The sequence below is a fragment of the Colletotrichum higginsianum genome, chromosome 1 (genome assembly GCF_001672515.1).
Source record: "Colletotrichum higginsianum IMI 349063 chromosome 1, whole genome shotgun sequence".
In the NCBI taxonomy this organism is placed as follows: Eukaryota; Fungi; Ascomycota; class Sordariomycetes; order Glomerellales; family Glomerellaceae; genus Colletotrichum; species Colletotrichum higginsianum.
In genome coordinates, this window is record NC_030954.1 from 106117 (window position 1) to 127654 (window position 21538).

The window sequence follows — 21538 nt, forward strand, 5'->3', positions numbered from 1 at the left end:
TTTGCCGAATACTGTGTCAACTTCCCGTCTCTCTACAATGACATCAATCTCAAAACTACTATGTCGAATAAATCGATGCGCCGGGCATTACTGGCCCGTACACACAATAGGAGATGTGCTCTGCTCAAGGTCATCATCCTATTAGTGCGTTCTCTGTCCCGATCAACTCCAGCTATTTCATTGCGTCCCTACGCAGCCATGGCGATGCGATGAGCTGGCTCAGCTCAGTGCAAATGTCTGGCCAGTGGATGGCCCTTTTAAAAATTGGGGGGAAAATTGGCCCGGCTGCCACAAGGCTGCGAGTGCAGTCAGGCCCTCAGGGCAGGGCATGCGCCTGCCAAGGCACTGCTGAATTCACGGCCAAAGGCATCTTCATTCTTGAGTCGTGCCACTGCGAGCGAGGGAAAAGCTTAGGGCACGTGATGACGCTATCCATGACGTTCCGTTCCGGTTAGAATCACGTCAGCAGTATGTCAGTCATCCAGGTTTCCTCCTTCACACCAAGGGTGTGTTTGAAGCAAGACGCTGTTAGCGAGCGAGTGTTGCCATTGGCTCCCTTGTCCGCAGCTCACTACAGTAGCCGGAGCTCCCGATTTTCACAGGGGTTTCTACCACATTTGGTCTCCGTGTTGGATATGAGGGGAGGGAGCTGGAGAGGGGAAGGCTTGAGCAAGGAACGGGACTTGGGGGAGAAGGGGAAGAACTCAGCCAAGCCAGAGCCTAACAGCGGCTAGCATGGGAGGAGCTTCGTCTTCTCCCACCTTCGTGCTGGTGCTTATGCTGATGTTGAGGTACTGCCGCCGCTGCTGCACGCAAAGGTCCGAACAGGGATGATGATGTTGCTTGCTCCAAGAGAGGTCCGAGCTCCCCTCTGGTCGATCGATGATGGACCAACCAGGCTCCGAGGACGGCTTCAACCAAGCCGCAGAGCATTGTGGTTCCCTGTTTGGATCTTCCACCTAACTCGATTCCTCGGCCCACACCCCCTTTGGCACCTCTCTTCCAGTCTCTCCCCCATCTTGTCACTCTCTGTCTCCCGCCCAGCCAGTTGCCGAAACCTCAATCGGTCACTCGAGTCGAAGCTCTTCCCCAGCCACCCTCCACCACCTTGGTGCTCCCTCCAAGTCCTCGCCCAGTCCGTCCCGTCTCCAGGCTGTGTGTGGTTGCTCCAGCTCCAGAGCCTGGCATGGCACTTGCTCCTTTGGCTCTGGCTCTGCCTCCGGCTCCGGCTCTGGCTCTGGATGTGCCTCGCACACGTTCCCTCGCAAACAGTGCTGCAGAGCACACACCGCACAGCTGTGTGTGAGAGAGAGAGAGAGAGAGAGCTACGTCCCCCTCCCTCTGCCTCTCACTCTCACTCTCACTCCCGCCCTCCTTGCGCGCCGCACCAGCACCGCGCACTCCCTCTTCCTCTTCCTCACACCCGCCCACCGCGCTCTTGGAGGTACCACCAATCGACTCGCGCCCACCCACCTTTGAGCTTGCCCCGTCCTCTCCTCCCCCCCTTGAGCTTTCCTTGCGCCGGCCTACATACATACCTTACCTACCTTTCGTCCTGGCCGCCCCCCAATTCTCTCTCTTTCCTCCTCCATCTCCTACACCTCTCTCTCTTTCTTCTCCATCCATCTCTTGTCAGTTCCCACTGAATAGTCACCGAGACGTCCTGTTCTACCCAATTGAACCCATTGAATCTCTGAATCTCTCTTACAACACCATGTCCACCCGTAAGAGAAAGCAAGAGGAGGAGGAGGAGCTTGTCTCCCTTCCCGACGACGACGGCGAAGAGGAAGAGGAGTAAGTTCCCCTGATTTTTGCTACGCGCCCTAGTTCCCCTGAGGCCAGTGAGCATCAAGTGATACCCCGAACCGTATCCTGAGCTTGGTTGCGCCTCTACCGTATGGCTTCATCCAATGTAACGAGGCCGTCACAACGACGCGCCCGGCTCATCAGGGTTCAGGTGGTCTTGGTGGAGAGCTACACAATGCCCTGTTTGGAACAACTCGCCCTGACGTGACTTACGCCTTAGGTACGAGTCCGAGGAAGACGCAGAGGAAGGCGACGGTGATGACGACGTGGAAGAGGAAGAGGAGGAAGAGGGCGACGCTGATGAAGACGCTGAAGCCAATGGCTTAGACGGTAAGTCATGCCATCACATCCTGCCAGTCGGCTCCCATATTTGCTTGACAGCCCGACTAACATGTGTGGTTGCTGCAGAGAAAGCTCCTCCATCAAAGAAGCGGAAGACCGAGACCGAGGAGGCCGCTGAGGAGGAGGAAGCCGAGGACGAGCCCGAGGGTGGTGAGAAAGCCGGCGAGGGGGAAGAGGCCGAGGCTGACGAAGAGGCCGCCAACGGCGTAGACGATGCTCCTGCCAAGGGCGAAGTCAAGGCCGCCGACGCACCCGCAGCCGCTACCAACGGCGACGCCGCCAAAGCCGTTGCTGCTGGTGGCGATGCCGAGGAGTAAACGCTTCTCCCTGTTCTCGCTTCCGCTAGCAATTATCCTTGTGGCTTTGGTCTTTTTTTTGTTTGGCTTTTCGTCGACATCCACTCTGTCCTGTAACATTCTCATCTATCATCAGCTTGTAGAGTAGATGACGAAACGAGCAATCTGCCATTCGGCCGCCCCTCGCGTCAAACTCTGCCTAAATGATAATTGTGCTCTGTACCTCTCATCAATCGGCGACATCTTGCTGTGTTTCTCGTCGAATGAGTAAGGGTAGGAAGACCGCAGGATTTGCGACGGTATGCGACACCCCCAGCAAGCCAGCCAGCGTGCACGCGCGCACATGCCAACCATACCGATCGCCGTGCACGGATGTCGTTCGTTTCGTCTTCTCCGGACTAGAAGAATGGAGAACTGAAAAAGGCCGGGAGCGCGAGACTGAAGTAGCACGGAATTGTTCTTGTCGGGCGTCAATCCTGAACATGCGCATCTGCCTGACCTCAGTGCATCCGTTCTCCTCTCCTCCTTAATGTTCGTCCCGCGCGACTACTGACCTACTGAGTATAGGCGGGTGGGTAGGTATCCAATGACTGACCTGCTGCTGTTTCACCCGGTACCTGAGCTGCGTGCGCCGCGCTGGTTGGCCGATTGGCGAGAGGGATGGATGGTCCGCCCGCTAGTCCATGGGGCCGGTCGGTCGTTGGCTGCTGAGCCTGTGGTCGGTCGTTGAACTGGACAACGAAGGGTCGGGTGCCGGGAAAACTGGGGGCCAGAAAAAAAAGTTGGTGGTGTGAAAGCCGGACTTCCACCACTCTGGAGGGGCCGGGCCGGCGCCGTTGACGGCTGTAGGGGGGTCCGCTCGCGATAGGCGGCCCGGGGTCGCGGCTGAATCGGTGGTCCGGCCGAAGGGGGGGGGGGGGTCGAATCGATCATGACTGTTCCTCGGTATTTTTTCTCTCTCTCTTTCAACTGGGGAAAGAACCGATCCGCTGTGGGAGAAAGTGCGGGCTCCTGCACACGGAGGCGTTGGTTGGTCACGAATGCTCTCGTAGTCAAATCGTCTGTCTACCACACTCGTCTCCACCACGCTGGGCTCCTGATCTCAAGGTTTGCTTTGAGCAATATCGCGTGGTTGTTGTTCTGATATCTCGGCGGGTCGTTATATACAGAACTCCAAAGCCAAGCTTCGATTTTCTATGGCCCCATGAACTAATCAAAAGAGCCCGCCACTCATTTGCCTTTCCACTAGAAAAGAAATTGTGAAAATTAGAGATTGAAAATTAACAAGCCAGTGTATGATTAGTGCGGTGAGAACTTGAGTGCGCCTTTGCATTTACTATAGCAGGCTAGCTGGAACGGCTAGTTGTTTCCGGGCTCCTGACGGATAGATGGCGGAGGTCTACGACCTCCCCTTTTTTTAAAACCTGATGTTTTCCAGTGACTCTCTCCGTCTTGGGTCCATGTTAGTATGGAAAGCTAGCCGAGTTAGAATGTCTCGAAGAAACGTTAAAATCTCGTCATCAGAAGCCGGCCGTCTGTTTATCAACTCGCAAGTCAAAAACCCAACTGTATGAAATGGTGGTGGAGGGGGATTTGGCGATTTCTCACGTCAAACCACCAAGATGGCGGGCTCAGTTATTGCGGAATCCCTACGATATTCAAATTTGCTTGGAAAAAGCCGATGTTCGAAGCTTGGGGCGCTGGGAGTCTTGAGTCTTTCCTACTGTGACTACAACGTTGGTCACATCGACGATCAGGAGCGTGCTTTGATGTGTCGGCAGTCAGGAGTCGGCAAGCCCATGACCTACCCGCTGTTTACATCATGACTATGCGAAGTCTAGGCTTTGGCTGCTGATATGCATTAGTCCAGTGGTTCGGTCGAAACAGACCATATCAATCCGTTCGAGGCTACTGCAGAATCGGAAACCAGTTGCCTTGGAGTAACCATTGCGGCCGTCGTTGAAACGCCACAACTATAATCCATGATTTCATGTTATCTCCAGCCTCTCGAAGGCAGATCAAGCATACGCAGTGCACTTGTTTTATTGCGTGAGGTCGGCTCCCCCCCGCCGCATGGCTGCGGTCGCGAGATTGAGCCAGAGTATGTCATAGCCGCAGAGAGTGCGAGAAGGTAAGCTCCGGCATTGCAACTAGTCTCGTCTCGATGAAGTCGTGATAGAGTTCATCGGCATCAGATGGTTGGAAGAACGGCAAGGATACTTGCTCATGGCTGGGGCCAATGACAAGCCCTAACAACGCAACTCGGGACGAGATCCGAATCCAGTAGCATGCGTGTCGCCATGACAATACGACAGGCGGTGGATGTATCTCTTGCAGGGGGTGGACTGGTATCAATCCTCCAAAGGACCAGCAGGATGGACCGGATGATCTTCAGGAGCATCTTAAAGAGTCTCACGCGCATGGCAAAGAGACTTGCCTTTGATGCCCAGCCAAAACCATCTTGAGCACTGACTTCTGCGAAGCTCGCACTAAGAGGCACATGGCGAGGCAACGGCACATGAAGTTGCGAGGACTGACGATGGCCTGCCTTCCCCGCTCGACTAATCCTCTTTGACGATCACGCCACTGTCGGTCACTACTCAGGCCGGCATGCTCAGCGTAGCCGAGGAAGCGAGGCGGCCGACTGTGGCCGGCCCGGCCTGCGGGGGTCTGATGCAACGTTGCGTTGCTTATGTCGACGACATGCCGTCTGCTTTGCCCGTTGGTCTTCAAGGCGTCTTTAATTGCCAGTGTCCAGCCTGTTGAGCCTCGCGGGGAGTGCAAGCGAATTGACAGGCACGAGCCATCCCTCGACTTCCACCGCATAGCAGTGACAGACTGCGCAATGAGGGGGAATGAGAGAGGGGGGGGGGGGGGGCATTTGAAGACCAAGTTGCGGGTTATTGCTTCAAGCTTAGTCGTTGTCGTAGTCGTCGCCGGTACCATCGCCAAAGGGCCTTTCATCGGATTTCACAACGATGGCTGACAATATGGCAGGCCCTCACCCCACTTTCGTCTGTCAAATACTAGCATTGCTTTGAGATTTTTGAACGGGGAAGACTTGGATGTCAGAGCCCAAGAGATATCACAGACATGAGCATGGGACTAACTTGGCTTCCCTCAAGTCTCTCGACTCTGCCATGGAGGCAACGAGGGAAGAGTCGGGTTTTATCGAGAAACATAAACCGAAAAAAATAAGGTAATAAAACAAAAATAAAAAACAGCCAAAAACCCGTAGAATGGGAAGGGGACCCTGCAGCAGCCATTTCCTTCTTTTCCCTGACCTTCCGACAGGTTCTTCTTCTTTCTTCAACCCAGAAGAAAGCACCCATACATCCAAGCATCCATCAACGACAAGAGTCGTGGTGATGTGGGGTTTGTCGATTAATTCCGGGCAAGAGATTCGTGCGGCTGCGCAGGACAGATGGAGGCGCCCAAGTTCCCGCCGGCTCGGGTCCTGGGGCGCACATGTGCATGTCTAGTATACATCGGCAGATATACATGCGCGGCCTATCGCGGGCCAACCATATCATGTAGGCGTAGCAACCGAGTAGTGCTGTCGGCGTCTGCATGGGTAGATGACGTCCTGTTGTTGGGCCGGTAGGAGTCTCGCGACAAGACGCCTGTTGGCATGTGGGTTTTTTTGGAGGGGTGAGGGGGGGGAGGGAAAGAGAAAAAATAAGTCGCGCGTCGGGGTGCATTTGCCCGTTCCAACGACGCGGATTGGAACGGGTATAGCAAGCGCTGCCAATCAAGCGCATCACAAAGGGCTGACTGGGACCGGGCCAGCTGAATTTTTCTCTCTCTCACTCTCTCTCGCTGTTCATGTCTTGTCTTGTTCTTCCATGCCGTGTTCCCAAAATGGGCATGCATATTGAATACCCCTCGTTGTGTCGCCCACCTGTTGTGTCAGTCACCAATCTGTGAGAATCACGACTCTTGCAACTACTCCCTCGGGGATAGCGGCTCAGGGAAAGATAAAGAGACGAAAAGGCTCAACGCCGATAGGGCGACGTTCCATGTTTCCCGTGCACCGGGTCATCAGAGGTGCATGGAGTGGAAGTACCCCCCCTGGGCCCCGGTCACTTCATACTGCGTCATTCCCGGGCGCTCACGAGGTGGGGGAGGGGCAATTCGGGGGGGCGGGATCAGGGGGTTTTGGAGGGGACATGGGACGCTGGTGGGATAGGATGGAATGCGGCGCGGCAACTCAATGGACTGGACCTTCCTCTCGTCTCTGTCCTACTCACAGAGTACACTTGCGCAGATCCAAGGGGATACCTTAGGACCGACTGGATTGGGTAGGTAGCCGAGTACTGTAATCTGTAATCTGTACTCTGCAGTCTCCTACGCAGATAGCAACGTGGTTTCCGACAAGGGACGAGGTGGAAAGAGTGCCGAGGGAGCACAACACGCACCCGCTTCCTTGCTTGGATCCCCTCCCCTACTCACGCCCCTTCCTCCTTCCTTCTCTTCTCTGATAAGTGACTGAGTGATTCCTCCGTGTTGTTCGCATACAAAAGAACTCTCTTTCGCCGCAGACGCATCTCGCTCTTGACGTTCGACAATACTCTTCTCTCTCCATTTCGACTTACTTCTCCTCCCTCTGTGATACCCCCATCCTCTCTTCTCCAATTACTGTAGACCGCAATCATGGCCGACGTCAAGCAGACCACCCGCACCTTCACCCTCAACACGGGCGACAAGATCCCCGCCATCGGTCTGGGCACCTGGCAGTCCAAGCCGAACGAGGTCAAGCTCGCCGTCGAGGCCGCCCTGAAGAACGGCTACCGCCACATCGACACCGCCTTCGCCTACGGCAATGAGAAGGAGGTCGGTGACGGCATCAAGGCCTCGGGCGTGCCCCGCGAGGACATCTGGCTCACCACCAAGCTCGACAACCCTTGGCATAAGCGCGTCCCGGAGGCCATTGCCAAGTCCCTTGAGAACCTCCAGACCGACTACGTCGACCTCTACCTCATGCACTGGCCTTCCAGCACCGACCCCGACGACCTGAAGAAGCACTACCCCGACTGGGACTTTGTCGACACCTGGCGCGAGCTGCAGAAGCTCGTCGGCACCGGCAAGGTCAGGAACATTGGTGTCTCCAACTTTGGCCTCACCCACCTCGAGCGCCTCCTCAACGACCCCCAGACCAAGGTGAGTCGCAGCTGTCTTCTGCGACGGTCCTCCGTCCGTTATGGGAGAACAAACTTCGGCCACTGACACAGAACCCAAGGTCGTCCCCGCGGTGAACCAGGTCGAGCTCCACCCTTGCAACCCTTCGCCCAAGCTCCTCGACTACTGCAAGTCCAAGGGCATCCACGCCACTGCCTACTCGTGCCTCGGCAGCACCGACTCGCCCCTCTACACCAACCAGACCCTGCTTGAAATCGCAAAGGCCAAGGGCCGCACTCCCCAGCAGGTCCTCCTCCAGTGGGGCCTCGCCAGAGATGTCAGCGTCATCCCCAAGTCCGTCTCTGAGGGCCGCATCAAGGCCAACTACGACCTCGACGGCTGGTCCCTGACCGACGACGAGATCAGCAAGATCTCGGCTATCCCCGACCGCTTCAAGGTCTGCGACGGCACCTTCCTTCCGGATGGCGTCAAGGTCTTTTTCGGTGATGATGAGTAAACGTGCGGGTTAGATAAACAGGGCGGTGTGGTTATGACCAGGTAGAAACTCATATGATGAGTATGAGAAATGGACAAGAAAAAAAAGGGAGTAAAACAGCGCTACGGCGTGACAAACTGCTGCGATAGGCGGCAGCTCGGACTCGAACGTCCCCATACACGAAACGAATAAATCACGTTCAAATTTCTCTTTTTTGGGGGTTGAAACCCTTCTTCAAAGCTTGGACTTGTGCTTCTCTTCCCTCATGATATCGGCCACGTTCTCCCGCAGCTCCTTGGCAAAGTGCTCGGCGTCCTCCTCGTCCAGCTCCTCCCTCCGGCCGCGGCCAAACATGGTGAAGCTCTCGCTATAGCGGCCGCTCGCACGGATCTCAGGGCGCGGAATGAGATGGAAGTGCATGTGCATGACGACTTGGGCGGCGGCGGCGCCGTTGTTCTGCACGACATTCCAGTCTTCAACGCCTGTCGTGCGGGCGAGCGCGTTGGACAGCACGCGCAGGTAGCGGCCCATCTCGGCCGACTCATCGGGCGAGGCATCGGTGAGCTTCGGGCGGTGCGAGCGAGGGCAGAGAAGGAGGTGGCCGCGTGATAGCGGGAGGATATCGAGGAAAGCGATGAGGGTCGGGGTCGAGAGCACGACAAAGGCGGGCGTCGGGATGCGGTTCGGATCGAGCGTCGCGTCGTCCTGGGGCGGCGTCGCAGGATCGTAGGCCGGGTACTCGGTCGCGATCACGCAGAATGGGCATTGCGATTCGGGTGGCTCCACACCGGCGTCAAACTGTGCGGCGGGCGTCATGATGGGCTGCTGGCGAGCGGTGTTGTCGTGATGGGGGTGAAGGCCGTCGTCGAGGGTGTCGAAGAAGGATCGGGCATTATTGGGGGGTGCGGGAGTATACAATAGGTTCTGGCTATGTCGGGATCTGAAGCATTACCGTGTCCTCGCTGACCGGATGTGGGACTTGGAAATATTTGACAGTCAACCAGTCGGTGAAGTCATTAAAGAAGGATGGTTCGAAGAGACGGGGGGGGGTGTTTGCTGGCGTGCTGCATGTCCACGATTTGTTTCCTACCAGGTCCCGGCAAGCTGGGCGGAAGTAAACACCGATAACCTCGGGAAGTGGGCCATACCGGAGGTCCCATTCTGCTCCATACCCCGACGGGCTGGGTGCCACAGGTGCCAATGGCCAGGCCTCACACCGCTCAAAACCTTGGTAGGCCGAACCTTTTTTCTGCCGTCCCGATGCGCCTTCACCGCCTAACAAATTGTCATCCAGCCCACCTCTGCATTTCCAATCCAGCCCGTCGTGAAGAAGACATTCGCCGCCGCCCCATCCGACGCGCCTCACAACCTCTCGCCCTCCCCGAACGAACGACCACCTTCTCTTTAAGGAATCTCAAACCACCGAAGGACGAGGAACAAGATGTCTCGCGAAGCCTACCAAGTCCCCACCGCCGGCGCGACCTCCGCCCCTAGTGCGGCTGCCTACACCTCCTACGGCGCCGAGGGCCCCCAGATGCAGTACCTCTGCGGCGACTGCGGTCTCAAGTTCCAGCTGCGTCGCGCCGACCCCATCCGCTGCAAGGAGTGCGGTTGCCGTATCTTGTACAAGGAGCGTACCAAGAGGTGAGTCCCACATGAGCTCTGAGATTCTGCGGGCGATGGCTTGTGCTGATCCCTTTTTTCTTTCTTTGCAGAATGGTCCAGTTTGAGGCGAGATGATGCCGTTCAGCCGAGGAGATTTCAATGTATATGCAACGCGAGGATGAACGAGCACCGGGAGGGGCTTGGGATACTGGGCGGGATTCTTACACAGATCCGAGAGTCGATACCGTGTGAGACCTCAAGCCGTGGGTTCGCTGGGTTGCTCATGATGAAGAATGGGCGTTCCACCAGAAGAATGCCGAGGAGGAATTGTCTCGGCGCACGAGCGCACTTCGGCCGCCCGCGATCTGAACAAAAAAAAAAAAACCACATCAACGGGCGCCGAGATCTGCAGGAGTTACGGATGGGGGGGTCAAAATCAATTCATAGAGCAAGGCAACTTTCTGCACCTGTTCTTCCTTTTCGAGGTATCTCATGATAATGCAGCAACCAGTCTTAAAAACGCCGTCCCCTGCCCGAACTTCTTCCTATGTGCAAAAACGTGTCTCATCCTGACTGGCCATCACGTCGGCCGCGTGTGCAAGTACTTTGCGAAACTGCCATCAGCCATGATTGAATCGCCCTCGGCCTCCATGGCCGCTTCGTAACGGGCCTGGAGGCCTTCCCGGTCATCCTCATCATCCGGCATATCGTCATCGTCAACGTCGCTGGCTACGTCGATTCCGTCATCGTCGTCATCTACGGGCTTGACAACCATCGACTTCTTGCCCGCGTCCACAGACATACCCTTCATCATCTTGTCCAGCTCGTGCTCACGAGCCTGGCGCTTCTTCTCCTCCCGCTCCTGTCGTCTGCGCTGGAGCTCGGGGAGGTAGTCCTGCTTGAACTCGGCCGCCTTCTCTTCCACGGCCGCGAAGAACTCGTCCATACCCGTTCCGAGGCGCGAGCTGACGGGCACGAAGCTGAGGTGGGAGTAGAACTCTTCCAGCATGAGGCTCATCGAGTTGAGAAGACTGCCCATGTAGCCACTGCCGCCGCTGCCGCCTTCTGAGGTCTCGTAGCCGCCGATGACATCGCTCATCTCATCCCGCTGAAGGGCGGCCTGGAAGGCCTCGAAGTCCGTCATCCACTCCTTCGCAAAAGTCGCGTCCTGCACATCGGTCTTGTTGAAGACCAGGATCATGGGGAGTTTGGTCTTGTAGAGAATACTGCAGGCGTACAGCATGTTGCTCATGAATGTGCTTGTGGAAGTGGTTCGCGGCGTGTCGATGACATAGGCGATGACGGTCGGGAATGAAGAGGCGAGAGACTCGAGGAGGATGGTGCCACTGGCGGACCAGACAAAGACCTCAATCTGTCCGGCTGCGGTGCTGTTAGCTCATAAGCTGGCGGGTAAGTGGCCGGCTTAGACTCACGAGTGTCAACAAGAATGTTGTTGATGGGCTTCTTATTCGGGTTCTCAGGGTCCGGAGCCGCGCGCTTCTCCAGCAGGTTGACGATCTGGTCGACCTTTGTGGCAAAGAGGTTCAAGGACGTCAAAATTCCACCGTTGGGGCCCAGGTTGTACTGCTTCATAACTTCCTCGTAGTTGACCGAGTCGCGAATGTCGATGTTGCTCTCGAAGGGGACATTGAGAACGGCCGGGTCCAGGTTGATGACATACGGCGGATCTTGCTTGCCGTGCAGGTAAGAGTTGATGCGTCGCATGAAGGTCGTCTTGCCGGAACCTGTGATAGGGAGTATTGGTCAGCGTGACAGTCCGGATTGCGGAGAGTAGAAGGGGTTGGTCTCACCAGCCATGCCGACAACGACGATGGAGGTAGGCGTATTGGTGGGAACATTTTCCTGAGTGGACGCATTCTCAGCGGGTGCGGCTGCGGATGTTGAAGCCATTTTGGTGGTGATGGTGATGTCGAGTGTGTAGTATGCGGCTTGCACGGGTGTTGCTGCGACCGCTAAGAAAAAAGTTCTGGAAGAGATACTGTAGAAGAGCTGCCCCGCGCGGGGCGTCAGAGTGGATGAGACCCCCTGTAAATCTCTAATCAGACGCCCCCAATCGGATTTAAAATCTGAATGGCCCGTGCTGACGAGTGACGTCCGGCCTGCATCGCCAACCCGTTCTTCTACCTTGAATCAGTGAAAACAAAAAACCCACTGCAGCGACTGCTCAAGTCAATCCTCGCCAGCTCCGTACCGCATGCTCGTGCAACCATGGACGGCCTTGATGAGTTCGAAAAAGCTCTCGCCGCCGAAAAGGGAGAGAAGGAGCGCATAGAACGCGAGAAAGAAGAGCGCAGACAGAGGAAGAAGCATCGGCATCATCACCGCGAGAGGTCTTCCGACAGACACCGAGAACGTGATCGCGAGAGAGACAGTCATGGAGATCGTGACAAAGATCGGGAACGCGACCGAGATCATGATAGACATCGTCATCACAGATCGCGACGATACGAAGAGGACGAGGAGGATGGCCACAGACACAAGCGATCTCGCCATTCGAAAGACGACGAAGAGCGGCGGTCAAGGCACAGACACAGAGATAGAGACAACGAGCGCCACAGCGAGAAGCACGAGAAGACAACGGATCCTAAGGAAGACTTGCCAATACCCGACGAGGAAGCCACGCCTCAAGGCAAGACTGCAGACGCGCCGCTCGTACGCGATAGCTGGATGACTGCCCCATCGGCCCTCGACATCGACTATGTCCAGCGCAAAAAGGACGAGATCAAGCCGCCACCAAAGGAAGAACCGGTCAGAGTCATTCATGAAAGGGAAATCAACAAAGAGTTTGGTGATCTGAGCAATGTCACGACATTGGATGAAAAGCTCCCACCGGCAGAGAGAACTATCAACTACACGTTCGGGGATAATGGTTCTCAGTGGCGCATGACCAAGCTTAAGGGCGTGTATTCTATGGCAGAGGAGTCTGGACGATCGGTTGAGGACATTGCTCTGGAGAGGTTTGGCGACCTGCAGGATTTCGACGACGCCAGGGAGGAGAAGATTGAGATGGATCGTCGCAAGGTGTACGGCGAGGGATATGTGGGTAAGGAGAAGCCGACTGGCGACCTGTACCGCGAGCGCCTGGAAAAGCACCGCGTCGACAGGGCCTCCGAACGGGAACGTGTCGCACGAGACGGCGCCGAAACGTTTGAACAGGGCACCGTTATCCCTGACGACGCCATGCAGCACACCCCTATGGACCAGACCGCATTAAACAGGCTGCGAGCTCAGATGATGAAGGCCAAGCTGCGCAAGGCGCCGGATGCTGCCAAATTGGAAGCCGAATACAACCAAGCTGCGGCCAGCTTTGCCACCAACGGGCCGCAATCGGTCGTCCTGGGCGTCATGGATAACAGGATGCTGGCTGGAACCCGTGGCGAAGTCAAGGCCAGCGAGAACAAGCGCGGCCAAGAGCGCGGGAACGTGGAAGCGAACGAGGACATGTCAATCGAAGACATGGTCCGCGAGGAGCGCAGAACACGCGGTCAAGCCGGCGGCGAGGGCATGCGGCTTGCTGAGCGCATCGCCAAGGACGGCAAGTTTGACAACGACCTCGACTACATGGACGAGAACGCCGACAAGCTCGCGAAGCGGGTGCACAAGTCCGAGGTCAACCTCAAGAATGTGGCCGTCAACGAGTACCAGAAGGTGTCACGGATACTGGACAACTGTCCACTGTGCCATCACGAGGACAAGGGCCAGCCGCCTTTGGCACCGGTCGTTTCTCTCGGCACGCGCGTCTTCTTGACGCTGCCGACGGAACCGGAGGTCAGCGAAGGCGGCGCCGTCATTGTGCCTATGGCGCATCGCAAGAACCTCGTTGAGTGCGACGATGACGAATGGGAAGAGATCCGGAACTTTATGAAGTCGCTCACGAGGATGTACCACGAGAAGGGACAGGAGGTAATTTTTTATGAGAACGCCGCAGCGCCGCAGAGGCATCTCCACGCCGCCATGATGGCTGTGCCCATTCCCTACGAGGAAGGCGCCACAGCCCCGGCGTACTTCAAGGAGGCCTTCCTCACCACGGATGACGAGTGGTCGCAGCACCAAAAGATCATCGACACGGCTGCCAGGGCCCGAGATGGCATGGGCAGGATGGCGTTCCGGCGGAGCATCGCCAAGGAGATGCCCTACTTCCACGCGTGGTTCACGCTCGACGGCGGCCTCGGCCATGTTGTGGAAAACGCCAACCGCTGGCCAAAAGGCGACCTCTTTGCGAGGGAGATTATTGGGGGCATCTTGGACGTTGGCCCGGACGTGATCAAGAGACAGGGGCGGTGGAACAAGGGCGATCGCCGAGTCGAGGGATTTAACAAGAAGTGGAGGAAGTTTGACTGGACCCGAGTCTTGGCCGACGGCTAGCTGGATGTTGTCATCGGAACTGAATAGATAGGGTAAGGATGGGATCAACAAGAATACCTCGGTTGAGAAAAGCCGTGAAAGCATGGTTCTAGAACCCCCCCTGGAGCAATCTTTTCTCCAAGCTTCAGGACCCGCCAGTCCGCCGACCGGTGAAGCCAGACGAGCCAGACCATATGGAGCTTGGCACGACGGCGGACATAACAGATGACACGCCGTGAGTAACTCGTTGGGGGCATCTTGACCGAAATTGCGGGAGGCGACAAGGGCACCTTATCCAGGCGCACCAATCGTCAAGCCGGGGGTGATGGACACGGATGGAGTCTCTCCCCAGCAACCCCGCGATTGTCTCCGCAGTTCGGGCCGTCTCCAATTTGTTCGCTGCTGTTTTGAGTGTTCGCTCTCGCTGACATATTCGGTCCAACATCGCGTTGGACCGAGAGAGAAAATAAAAGATTGCCGAGACCCATGACAGCTCGCTTGCGTTTATTTCAACCTTGGCAGGTGACTGAAAACGATGGTTCGACTTTGGCTTGTGGGCACGGCGGTGAGGGGTTAGGGAGATGTGCGTGTATATAAAGGGGTCTTGCGTAGCAGTCGTTGGAAAGTCAGTAGAAGGCCCTCGATATCATCGGCTGTGAGACCACACTTCATCATGATCGCAAGAAGACTGCTTTCTCTCCTGAGCCTCACGGCTCTGGCGATGGCAGCCCCGGCCGCCGAGGCCATCAAGTAAGTCAAACAGAAAGTTCCAGCATGACCACCGTCGTCTGACGACAGCCCCTCCAGCCAAGGCGATGAGAAGCCCTTCTTTTACAAGGGCCACGACCTCAGCTCGCTGAAGATGCTTGAGGAGTCGCAAAACGTCTTCGTCGACACTGCGCGCGGCAACCAGGAGCGGCCGGCCGACGACATCCTCGCCGACGGCGGCATGAACGGCGTGCGGCTCCGGCTGTGGGTGGACCCGCCCGATGGCACGTACGGGCTCAACTACACCATCGACCTCGCAAAGCGGTTCCAGGCCAAGGGCCAGCGCATCTTCCTCGACTTCCACTTCTCCGACAGCTGGGCCGACCCGCAGAAGCAGCCGGCGCCGGCGGCGTGGCCGACGGAGCTGGAGCCGCTGGCGGGTCGACTTCGCGAGTATGTCCGCGAGACGCTCGTGGCGTTCCGGGACGCCGGCGTAACCCTCGACATCGTCTCGCTCGGCAACGAGATCCGCCACGGCATGATCTGGCCGCTGGGCCGCGTCTCGGTCGATGTGCAGCCGTGGTCGGCGACGGTGGCCAACTTCTCCAACATCGCGACGCTCTACAAGGCGGCCCGCGCCGGTGTTAAGGACGCCACCTGCGCTGGCGTGCCCAAGCCCGAGGTCATGCTCCACCTCGACAACGGCTGGAACCTGACGCTGCAGGAGCGCTGGTACGGCGCCCTCGTCGACAACGGCGTGCCCCTGTCGGCCTGGGACAGCTTCGGCTTCAGCTTCTACCCCTTCTACGGCACCTCGGCCACATTCGCCAACCTGCGCGAGGTCCTGCGCGTCATGGCCGACAAGTACAACAAGCCCATGCAGGTTGTCGAGACGGACTACCCGGCTGTGTGCGACGGCCGCTGGAACCCAATCCCGGAGTCATCCGAGCCGAGCATCCCCTACAGCGTCGCCGGCCAGATTCAGTGGATGGCCGAGGTCATCCGCATCGTCAGAGAGGCTCCGAGAGGTCTCGGACGCGGCGTGTGGTACTGGGAAAGTCCCTGGCTCAACAATACATCTCTTGGAAGCGACTGCAATGATGCTATTCTGTTCGAAGCGGACTATAGCGCGTGGCCGAGGACGGTAGGATACTCAAGAGAGAGTGTGAATGTTTTCCTGGATTAGTGGAGCAGACCACTGCCTCGGTACAGCACATAGAGACTCTAGGTAGTACATAATTCAGGTACCTAGGTACCTAGTAGCTTATATGTCACTCAACTGTCCCAGGCCCTCCCTTGCGACTGCGATTCGAAAGACATGGCGTTCCATTCCCTTGGCGCTTCTTTTCAAACAACTCGTCATGTCTGACAATATCTGGTAGGGGTTGACTGTCATCGTCGAGATCTACGTCAAAGTTCGAAATGCCGATGCCCGAACTGTTGGTGCGCTGCAATACGTTCTCGGGCACAGTGGTCGGTTGAAACGTGTCCGTCGAGCACGGAATCTGGCTGGATTGAGGAGTCGAAGTGCTTATGTTGCCGATGTCGCTCCCGTCCCGGCCTTAGTCGCAGCTTCGACCTCGACGTTCAACCGCTCGTGTAAGTCTTGGATCCGAGCATCATAGTTCAGCTCCATGGTCATACTGCTGGCACCAGTAAGAAATCGACGGCGGGTGACATCTTCAGTTGTGACTTCAACTTGCAGCTTCTTATTGACTTCAACGTTGATGCCACTCTGGTCGTTGCGCGCGCGCGCTCCAGCCGAGTTTAGGGTTGTTTGAAAAGGTCTTCCAATACAGCTGTATGAGGAGATGTAAGGTCCTTGCTCTGGATCATTTCGTTGTAGAGCCGGACGGCCCGAACCCCATAACCGACAAAATTGTCCCTTGACATCAAAAGCAGCATATGCATGCCTGCTGAAGAGCCCTTCCAAAGAAGTAGCTCGCCATGGAGCTCAACGGCAATGGCCTCCGCCGTGCCGGTGTTGCGTTTGTCCCATATTCCAGATCTCCTTGTAGCGCAGCTGGAACACGGCTGGAACTCTCTATCAGCAGCCTACTCAATGACTTGACCCTAGAGCTCTCACTCAAAAGCAAAGGACGAAGAAAGTGAATTAATTAGATGTAACTAAAGATGGAGAACAGTCAGCTAGGGGTCATCATGACGCGCTCTGATAACTGCAAGACATTCACGGGGATTTAATTCATATATTATCGCTGATGTTATTAAATCTCTCATTACAGTTCCCATCGCGACTAATACCGCGGATATCATCGCACGGATCGATCATCTCTTGGAGCCACAGGAAAAGACAAAGTACAGGGGCCCGGGACAAGTCACTATATTACAGTTCCTAGAATCTGAAGATAATATTAGGAGTCTCTGGATGTATCCATGTGAAGGCGGTCATGGTTAGCCATGTGTGACTGACCTTTGGTAGTCAACCAGTGTGGCTTAGTTTGGCTGGGACATCATTTAAACCCAAGCCCGGCCGGAATAATAGTACATCGTACGAAGGGCGGCATACGTATCAACGTCGACCACGACGGCATTGAAAGCGCCCCGACCCAGTCGTGAGTTTAATCAATCAGTGTTTTCCGCAGACCCTCCACAACTTACAAGAGTGATGAAATTTGGCCAGGAGAGAAACAATGCCAAACACAATGCCAAACGGACAGGCGGCCCCGTTCAAAGTAAAAAGAACGTACTGTAGCAATGCCGGTATTGCGACGGGCGTAATTCAGGAGAGACGGCCAGGGTTCATCCTGCCTCGAGGACCCCTATGTTTAACAAGCTCATGCGTCAAAAGTTTGAACCAGTACCACTCCGTCAACTTTGCTTCCGGGGGATCAGACGCGGTTGGGAAATTTGTGTTGGGAGCCGTGAGAAAACGCTTGACCATATACCGGCATACTTGCTGTAGTAATGGTCATTAGTCAATTCGTCCCAAGAGACAGGCGAGAGCAAAGCTTCAACCGCCGTACATCGTACGTCACCGCTATGCGCTGGCGTGGAGGAAGCAGCGTCCTCTCCCCCCCCAACTATTTGTACGCGTGGATGAAACGGGAGCATTGATCGGGAGGGCAAGAGTCGTGTTTGGGGATTGCTGTGCAAGGACGGGGCCAAACGGCGTCAGTCGGGTTCACAAGGGACGGTTCATGGATGAATGGGGCAGTGGCAGTGACCCCTAGTGGCAATTGATGGGGAAGTCCACAACAACGACAACAGGGGCAGAGGGAGGTTGGTCAGTTGTTGGAGTCCGAAGACGAGCATAGAAGACGGCGTGATGGTGGTAGTGGTGGTGAGGGGCGCAGGGCGGTGGATGCACTGTGCGGTGAACTTGTGGGCGGCCTCGGCATGGTCGGGGCCGCGGGGAGCGCTCAGTTCGGTGTGAGCTTTAGGTGTGGGAGGCGCCGGGCGACACATTCAGCACAGTGCCAGCGTCATGGCGTGCGCCCGAAGCAAACACATCTTCCCCTCTTACCATCCACCATTCGCTATCCACCACCATCCAATCCACCTACATCCATGATGAGGAGCAGAGCAGCAGACTTGGCAACCCTGGGGGCGGCAATGGGCGGTACCATGGAATCCGGACTTTGAGTTCCCACGCCTGAAGCACGCAAAGCAGCAGCGCGAATTGCACTCTCGGAAGGAAGGGGTCTTGGGGCCCTGCAGCGGTTCCTTTTCTACTAGGTTTAATTCCTCCCAGCAAAAGCATTGCATCTTGGAAGGGAACGGTATTCGTACGGTACTTTGGATGGTCACAGGTTATACTGGTGCTGGTGCTGCTCCATTTCTTTTTAGAATCTGCCCCTTCCCACCCTTTTTCATTCTTTCTCTTCGGAACACATCACTCCTACGTTACCTTATCTCTCCCGCCAAGTTTGGTGATCTTCTTTTCCTGTGGTTGCTCATTTTCTCTTACCCTGTCATATCGTATTATCTCGTCTCGGCGCGCCGCCCAGTAGGAATAAAGCCTCCGCCGCCCGAAGAGTGAAGTCGGACCAATCATCTTTTGCGCCACCACACAAGAGCGACACCCCCCCCCCCGAGCGTCTCTTTTGCTACGGTGTCGTCATCGTACCCAGCTGTCGAAGCCTGCAGAAGCACCAAAGGAGCTCGATCCATCAAGGGCCCCCTTCGTCAAACTCTCGCCTCCCTCTCCCTCCCTTGGTTTGCTGCTTGTCCGTTACCTCATTTCGAGGCATTAGAGGAGTCGATAGCGCGGCATACTCCATCGAGCCGAAGAAATCGAACCGAACCATCGCCCGCTTGCTCGCATACCTCCCCCATCTAAAAAAGAAACCTCACACCCCGGGCCTTCTTTCCCTCATCCTACTACTACTGCTACTAGTAGTCCATCATGTCGTGGGAACTTTCTCGCCGTCGCATCGTCCGAGCTGTCAACAGCAAATACATTTACGGACGCCTCGTATGCCAACCCCTTCCATAGCACTGTTCCATCTGTCCCGCCCGTTTCTCTACTTGTGTCCTCCAGGATCGGTCCCATTCCTCGCACGCTGAATCTGAGTCCCTCTTGTCTCTCTTTCCATTCACGCTTGCACCAGGTCTCTGCTCGTTATTAATCCCACCGTTGCTCCCCGCCTCTAACAATCACTTAAAAAACCTGCGCTGACTTGCACCCCTCCGTCACAGCCACTGCTTCACGCAGTCATCGCACTGATCGAAATGGCGCTCGTCGCCAGGTTGGTCTCCAAGTTTAACCAATACTACGATGAACGACCACGTACGTTCCCCCTCAATTTCGGCTTCTATCCCAAATTTATATTCGCCACTCCGATACACATCCGTGATAATCCAAGCTGACATGGACCTCTCCACTTGCAGTCCTCACCATGATGGTGACCAACGCCATTCTCGGAGGCATCGCCGACACGACAGCCCAAACCGTTACGGCCCTCCGCCTCAAGGCTGTTCGCAAGCCTGGCGGCCTCGACAAGAACGACGGCGTCGCCATCGAGATCCACGATCTCGACCGCAAGAACCCCTTTTACGAGAAGGACCTCATTCCGGACTCCAAGCATCTGCCGCCGCCGTTCGACTTCGAGCGCCTCACTCGTTTCATGGCCTACGGTTTCGGCATGGCTCCCTTGCAGTTCCGCTGGTTCAAGTTCTTGTCGACGACCTTCCCGATGACCAAGACGAGCGCTTTTGTCCCCGCCATGAAGCGCGTTGCTTTTGACCAGCTCATCTTCGCGCCCTTTGGTCTGTTGTGCTTTTTCTCCGTCATGACTGTCGCCGAGGGTGGTGGCCGCCGTGCCGTGCTCAACAAGCTGCGCGACATGTACGTCCCTACGCTGAAGGCCAACTTCATTGTCTGGCCGGCCGTGCAGATCATCAACTTCCGCCTGATGCCCGTTCAGTTCCAGCTGGTGAGTTTGAGTCGGAGCTATGCGAATACGAGTGGCGGTGTCGTAGCTAACTTGTTCCGCCCTCTAGCCCTTTGTCTCCACGATCGGTATCGCCTGGACGGCCTACCTTTCCTTGACCAACGCCTCGGACGAGGTCGACAATCGTCCCGCCGCCCGCGATGACGACCACATTCGCCTCAGCTAAATGTATCGCATAACAAACGTGCTCGATTTCCTTTGTGTCATGGCCTGCGAGGCGGCATGGGCTGGATCACGTCGTTTTCCGTTGCAGGCATTTCCAGAGGCGTTAGATACTGGCTCGATGGGGTATGCCTCATAGAGAGGTTCCCACGCATGTGCCATTCAATCGTTCTCAACAATACCGGGTGTTTTCGATGGGCACAAGGCGTCTGGTGTCTCGGGTCCTACGGCTATGGGCAGGCCTATTGTTTTCACTTGTGCAAGACAGCAATAAACTGCAGTGATTTCGGAAATATGTGTTTGTTGAAGTCGTCTATTGCTCATCGTGCCCAAGCAATTAGTGGTCTGAGGACGCCGTGACTACCCCAACTTCGTTGCGAGATGCCGGCCTCTTTTTCGGCCATATTGCAGGGCCGTTTTTGATAGCAACCCCCGGTAACCCTGATGAGTAGGTTTTTTTCTGGGCCAGGCTCTCGTCGCCGGCGTTGGCACCGACAGCAAAGTTGTCGTCTAAAAGTAGACCATTGCCCAATTATAGTGGCGAGACGAGAAACGCGTTAGTCGAAACGCTTGAAATGCCTGTTTGGTAAATCGAGGCTGTCCTGTTGATGTCAGGGTGTACCTCCGCGACCGGGGTGTTGAGGGGGGGAGGAACGCAGTTTCTGTGAGGTATCAGACTACCACATCACGTCACAGACCACGGCGGGGCACACAGCCAGCAGTTCCTGTCTTGCGGCGCCGCTGGTCTGGAGCTCCCCACTTCCGGCGGTCTCTGGCAAGGGAGAAAGGTAAGGTTAGGTACCTTACCTAGCAAGAGGCCCGGCCAGGCAGGAAAACAGCTGCCACAGCCCATCCCACTAAGACACTAAGGCAAGAGGGACCAAGTTCAACCCCGCCAACAAAAAAAAAGTCATGCAAAAAACCACTGAGAACTGCCCCTCGATGCACCCTGGCGGGCAGGCAGGACCTCAGCACTACCCCCACCACAGCCGCCATGGGCGAAGCATCCCAACGTGTGTGTTGAACCACTTAAGGTGACTCTGACTGATGGCTGCATGTTTTTAGTGTGTGCGTCCCGTCCCATCCCAGCAGCTCCCCTCCTAAATAATACCTCAAGCCATATCCATCTCGTCTCCTCCCAACTTCTTCCTCTCCCTCCTTTCTCTTCTCTCCCTCAACTACACTTCCTTTCCCTCCTCCTACAAACACCACAAAACCCCCCTCAA

The 21538-nt window shown here is 56.2% G+C and overlaps 8 protein-coding genes across 8 annotated transcripts; 6 read left to right on the plus strand and 2 right to left on the minus strand.

Annotated features, from left to right (window-relative positions):
• Nucleotides 1–1714: 1714 nt before the first annotated feature.
• CH63R_00028 (uncharacterized protein) lies at nt 1715–2465 on the plus strand (the record flags this gene model as incomplete). Its single annotated transcript, XM_018295003.1, has 3 exons — nt 1715–1794; nt 2027–2136; nt 2215–2465. The coding sequence occupies 3 exons, from the start codon at nt 1715–1717 to the stop codon at nt 2463–2465; spliced, it is 441 nt and encodes a 146-aa protein (XP_018163365.1).
• A 4632-nt stretch (nt 2466–7097) lies between these two features.
• On the plus strand, nt 7098–8079 carry CH63R_00029 (Aldo/keto reductase; the record flags this gene model as incomplete). The annotated part of the gene is made up of 2 exons (XM_018295004.1): nt 7098–7604; nt 7684–8079. The coding sequence occupies 2 exons, from the start codon at nt 7098–7100 to the stop codon at nt 8077–8079; spliced, it is 903 nt and encodes a 300-aa protein (XP_018163366.1).
• A 213-nt stretch (nt 8080–8292) lies between these two features.
• On the minus strand, nt 8293–8874 carry CH63R_00030 (HIT domain-containing protein; the record flags this gene model as incomplete). Its single annotated transcript, XM_018295005.1, has 1 exon — nt 8293–8874. The coding sequence occupies one exon, from the start codon at nt 8872–8874 to the stop codon at nt 8293–8295; it is 582 nt and encodes a 193-aa protein (XP_018163367.1).
• Nucleotides 8875–9499: 625 nt separating this feature from the next.
• CH63R_00031 (DNA directed RNA polymerase) lies at nt 9500–9798 on the plus strand (the record flags this gene model as incomplete). Its single annotated transcript, XM_018295006.1, has 2 exons — nt 9500–9702; nt 9774–9798. The coding sequence occupies 2 exons, from the start codon at nt 9500–9502 to the stop codon at nt 9796–9798; spliced, it is 228 nt and encodes a 75-aa protein (XP_018163368.1).
• A 445-nt stretch (nt 9799–10243) lies between these two features.
• On the minus strand, nt 10244–11574 carry CH63R_00032 (ATP binding protein; the record flags this gene model as incomplete). The annotated part of the gene is made up of 3 exons (XM_018295007.1): nt 10244–11043; nt 11097–11408; nt 11475–11574. The coding sequence occupies 3 exons, from the start codon at nt 11572–11574 to the stop codon at nt 10244–10246; spliced, it is 1212 nt and encodes a 403-aa protein (XP_018163369.1).
• A 318-nt stretch (nt 11575–11892) lies between these two features.
• CH63R_00033 (Cell cycle control protein) lies at nt 11893–14049 on the plus strand (the record flags this gene model as incomplete). Its single annotated transcript, XM_018295008.1, has 1 exon — nt 11893–14049. The coding sequence occupies one exon, from the start codon at nt 11893–11895 to the stop codon at nt 14047–14049; it is 2157 nt and encodes a 718-aa protein (XP_018163370.1).
• A 652-nt stretch (nt 14050–14701) lies between these two features.
• Nucleotides 14702–15922, plus strand: CH63R_00034 (Arabinogalactan endo-beta-1,4-galactanase; the record flags this gene model as incomplete). Its single annotated transcript, XM_018295009.1, has 2 exons — nt 14702–14778; nt 14836–15922. 2 exons carry the CDS (start codon nt 14702–14704, stop codon nt 15920–15922), a joined length of 1164 nt encoding a protein of 387 aa, XP_018163371.1.
• A 3180-nt stretch (nt 15923–19102) lies between these two features.
• On the plus strand, nt 19103–20316 carry CH63R_00035 (Mpv17/PMP22 family protein; the record flags this gene model as incomplete). Its single annotated transcript, XM_018295010.1, has 4 exons — nt 19103–19171; nt 19396–19486; nt 19588–20132; nt 20200–20316. 4 exons carry the CDS (start codon nt 19103–19105, stop codon nt 20314–20316), a joined length of 822 nt encoding a protein of 273 aa, XP_018163372.1.
• Nucleotides 20317–21538: the final 1222 nt, after the last annotated feature.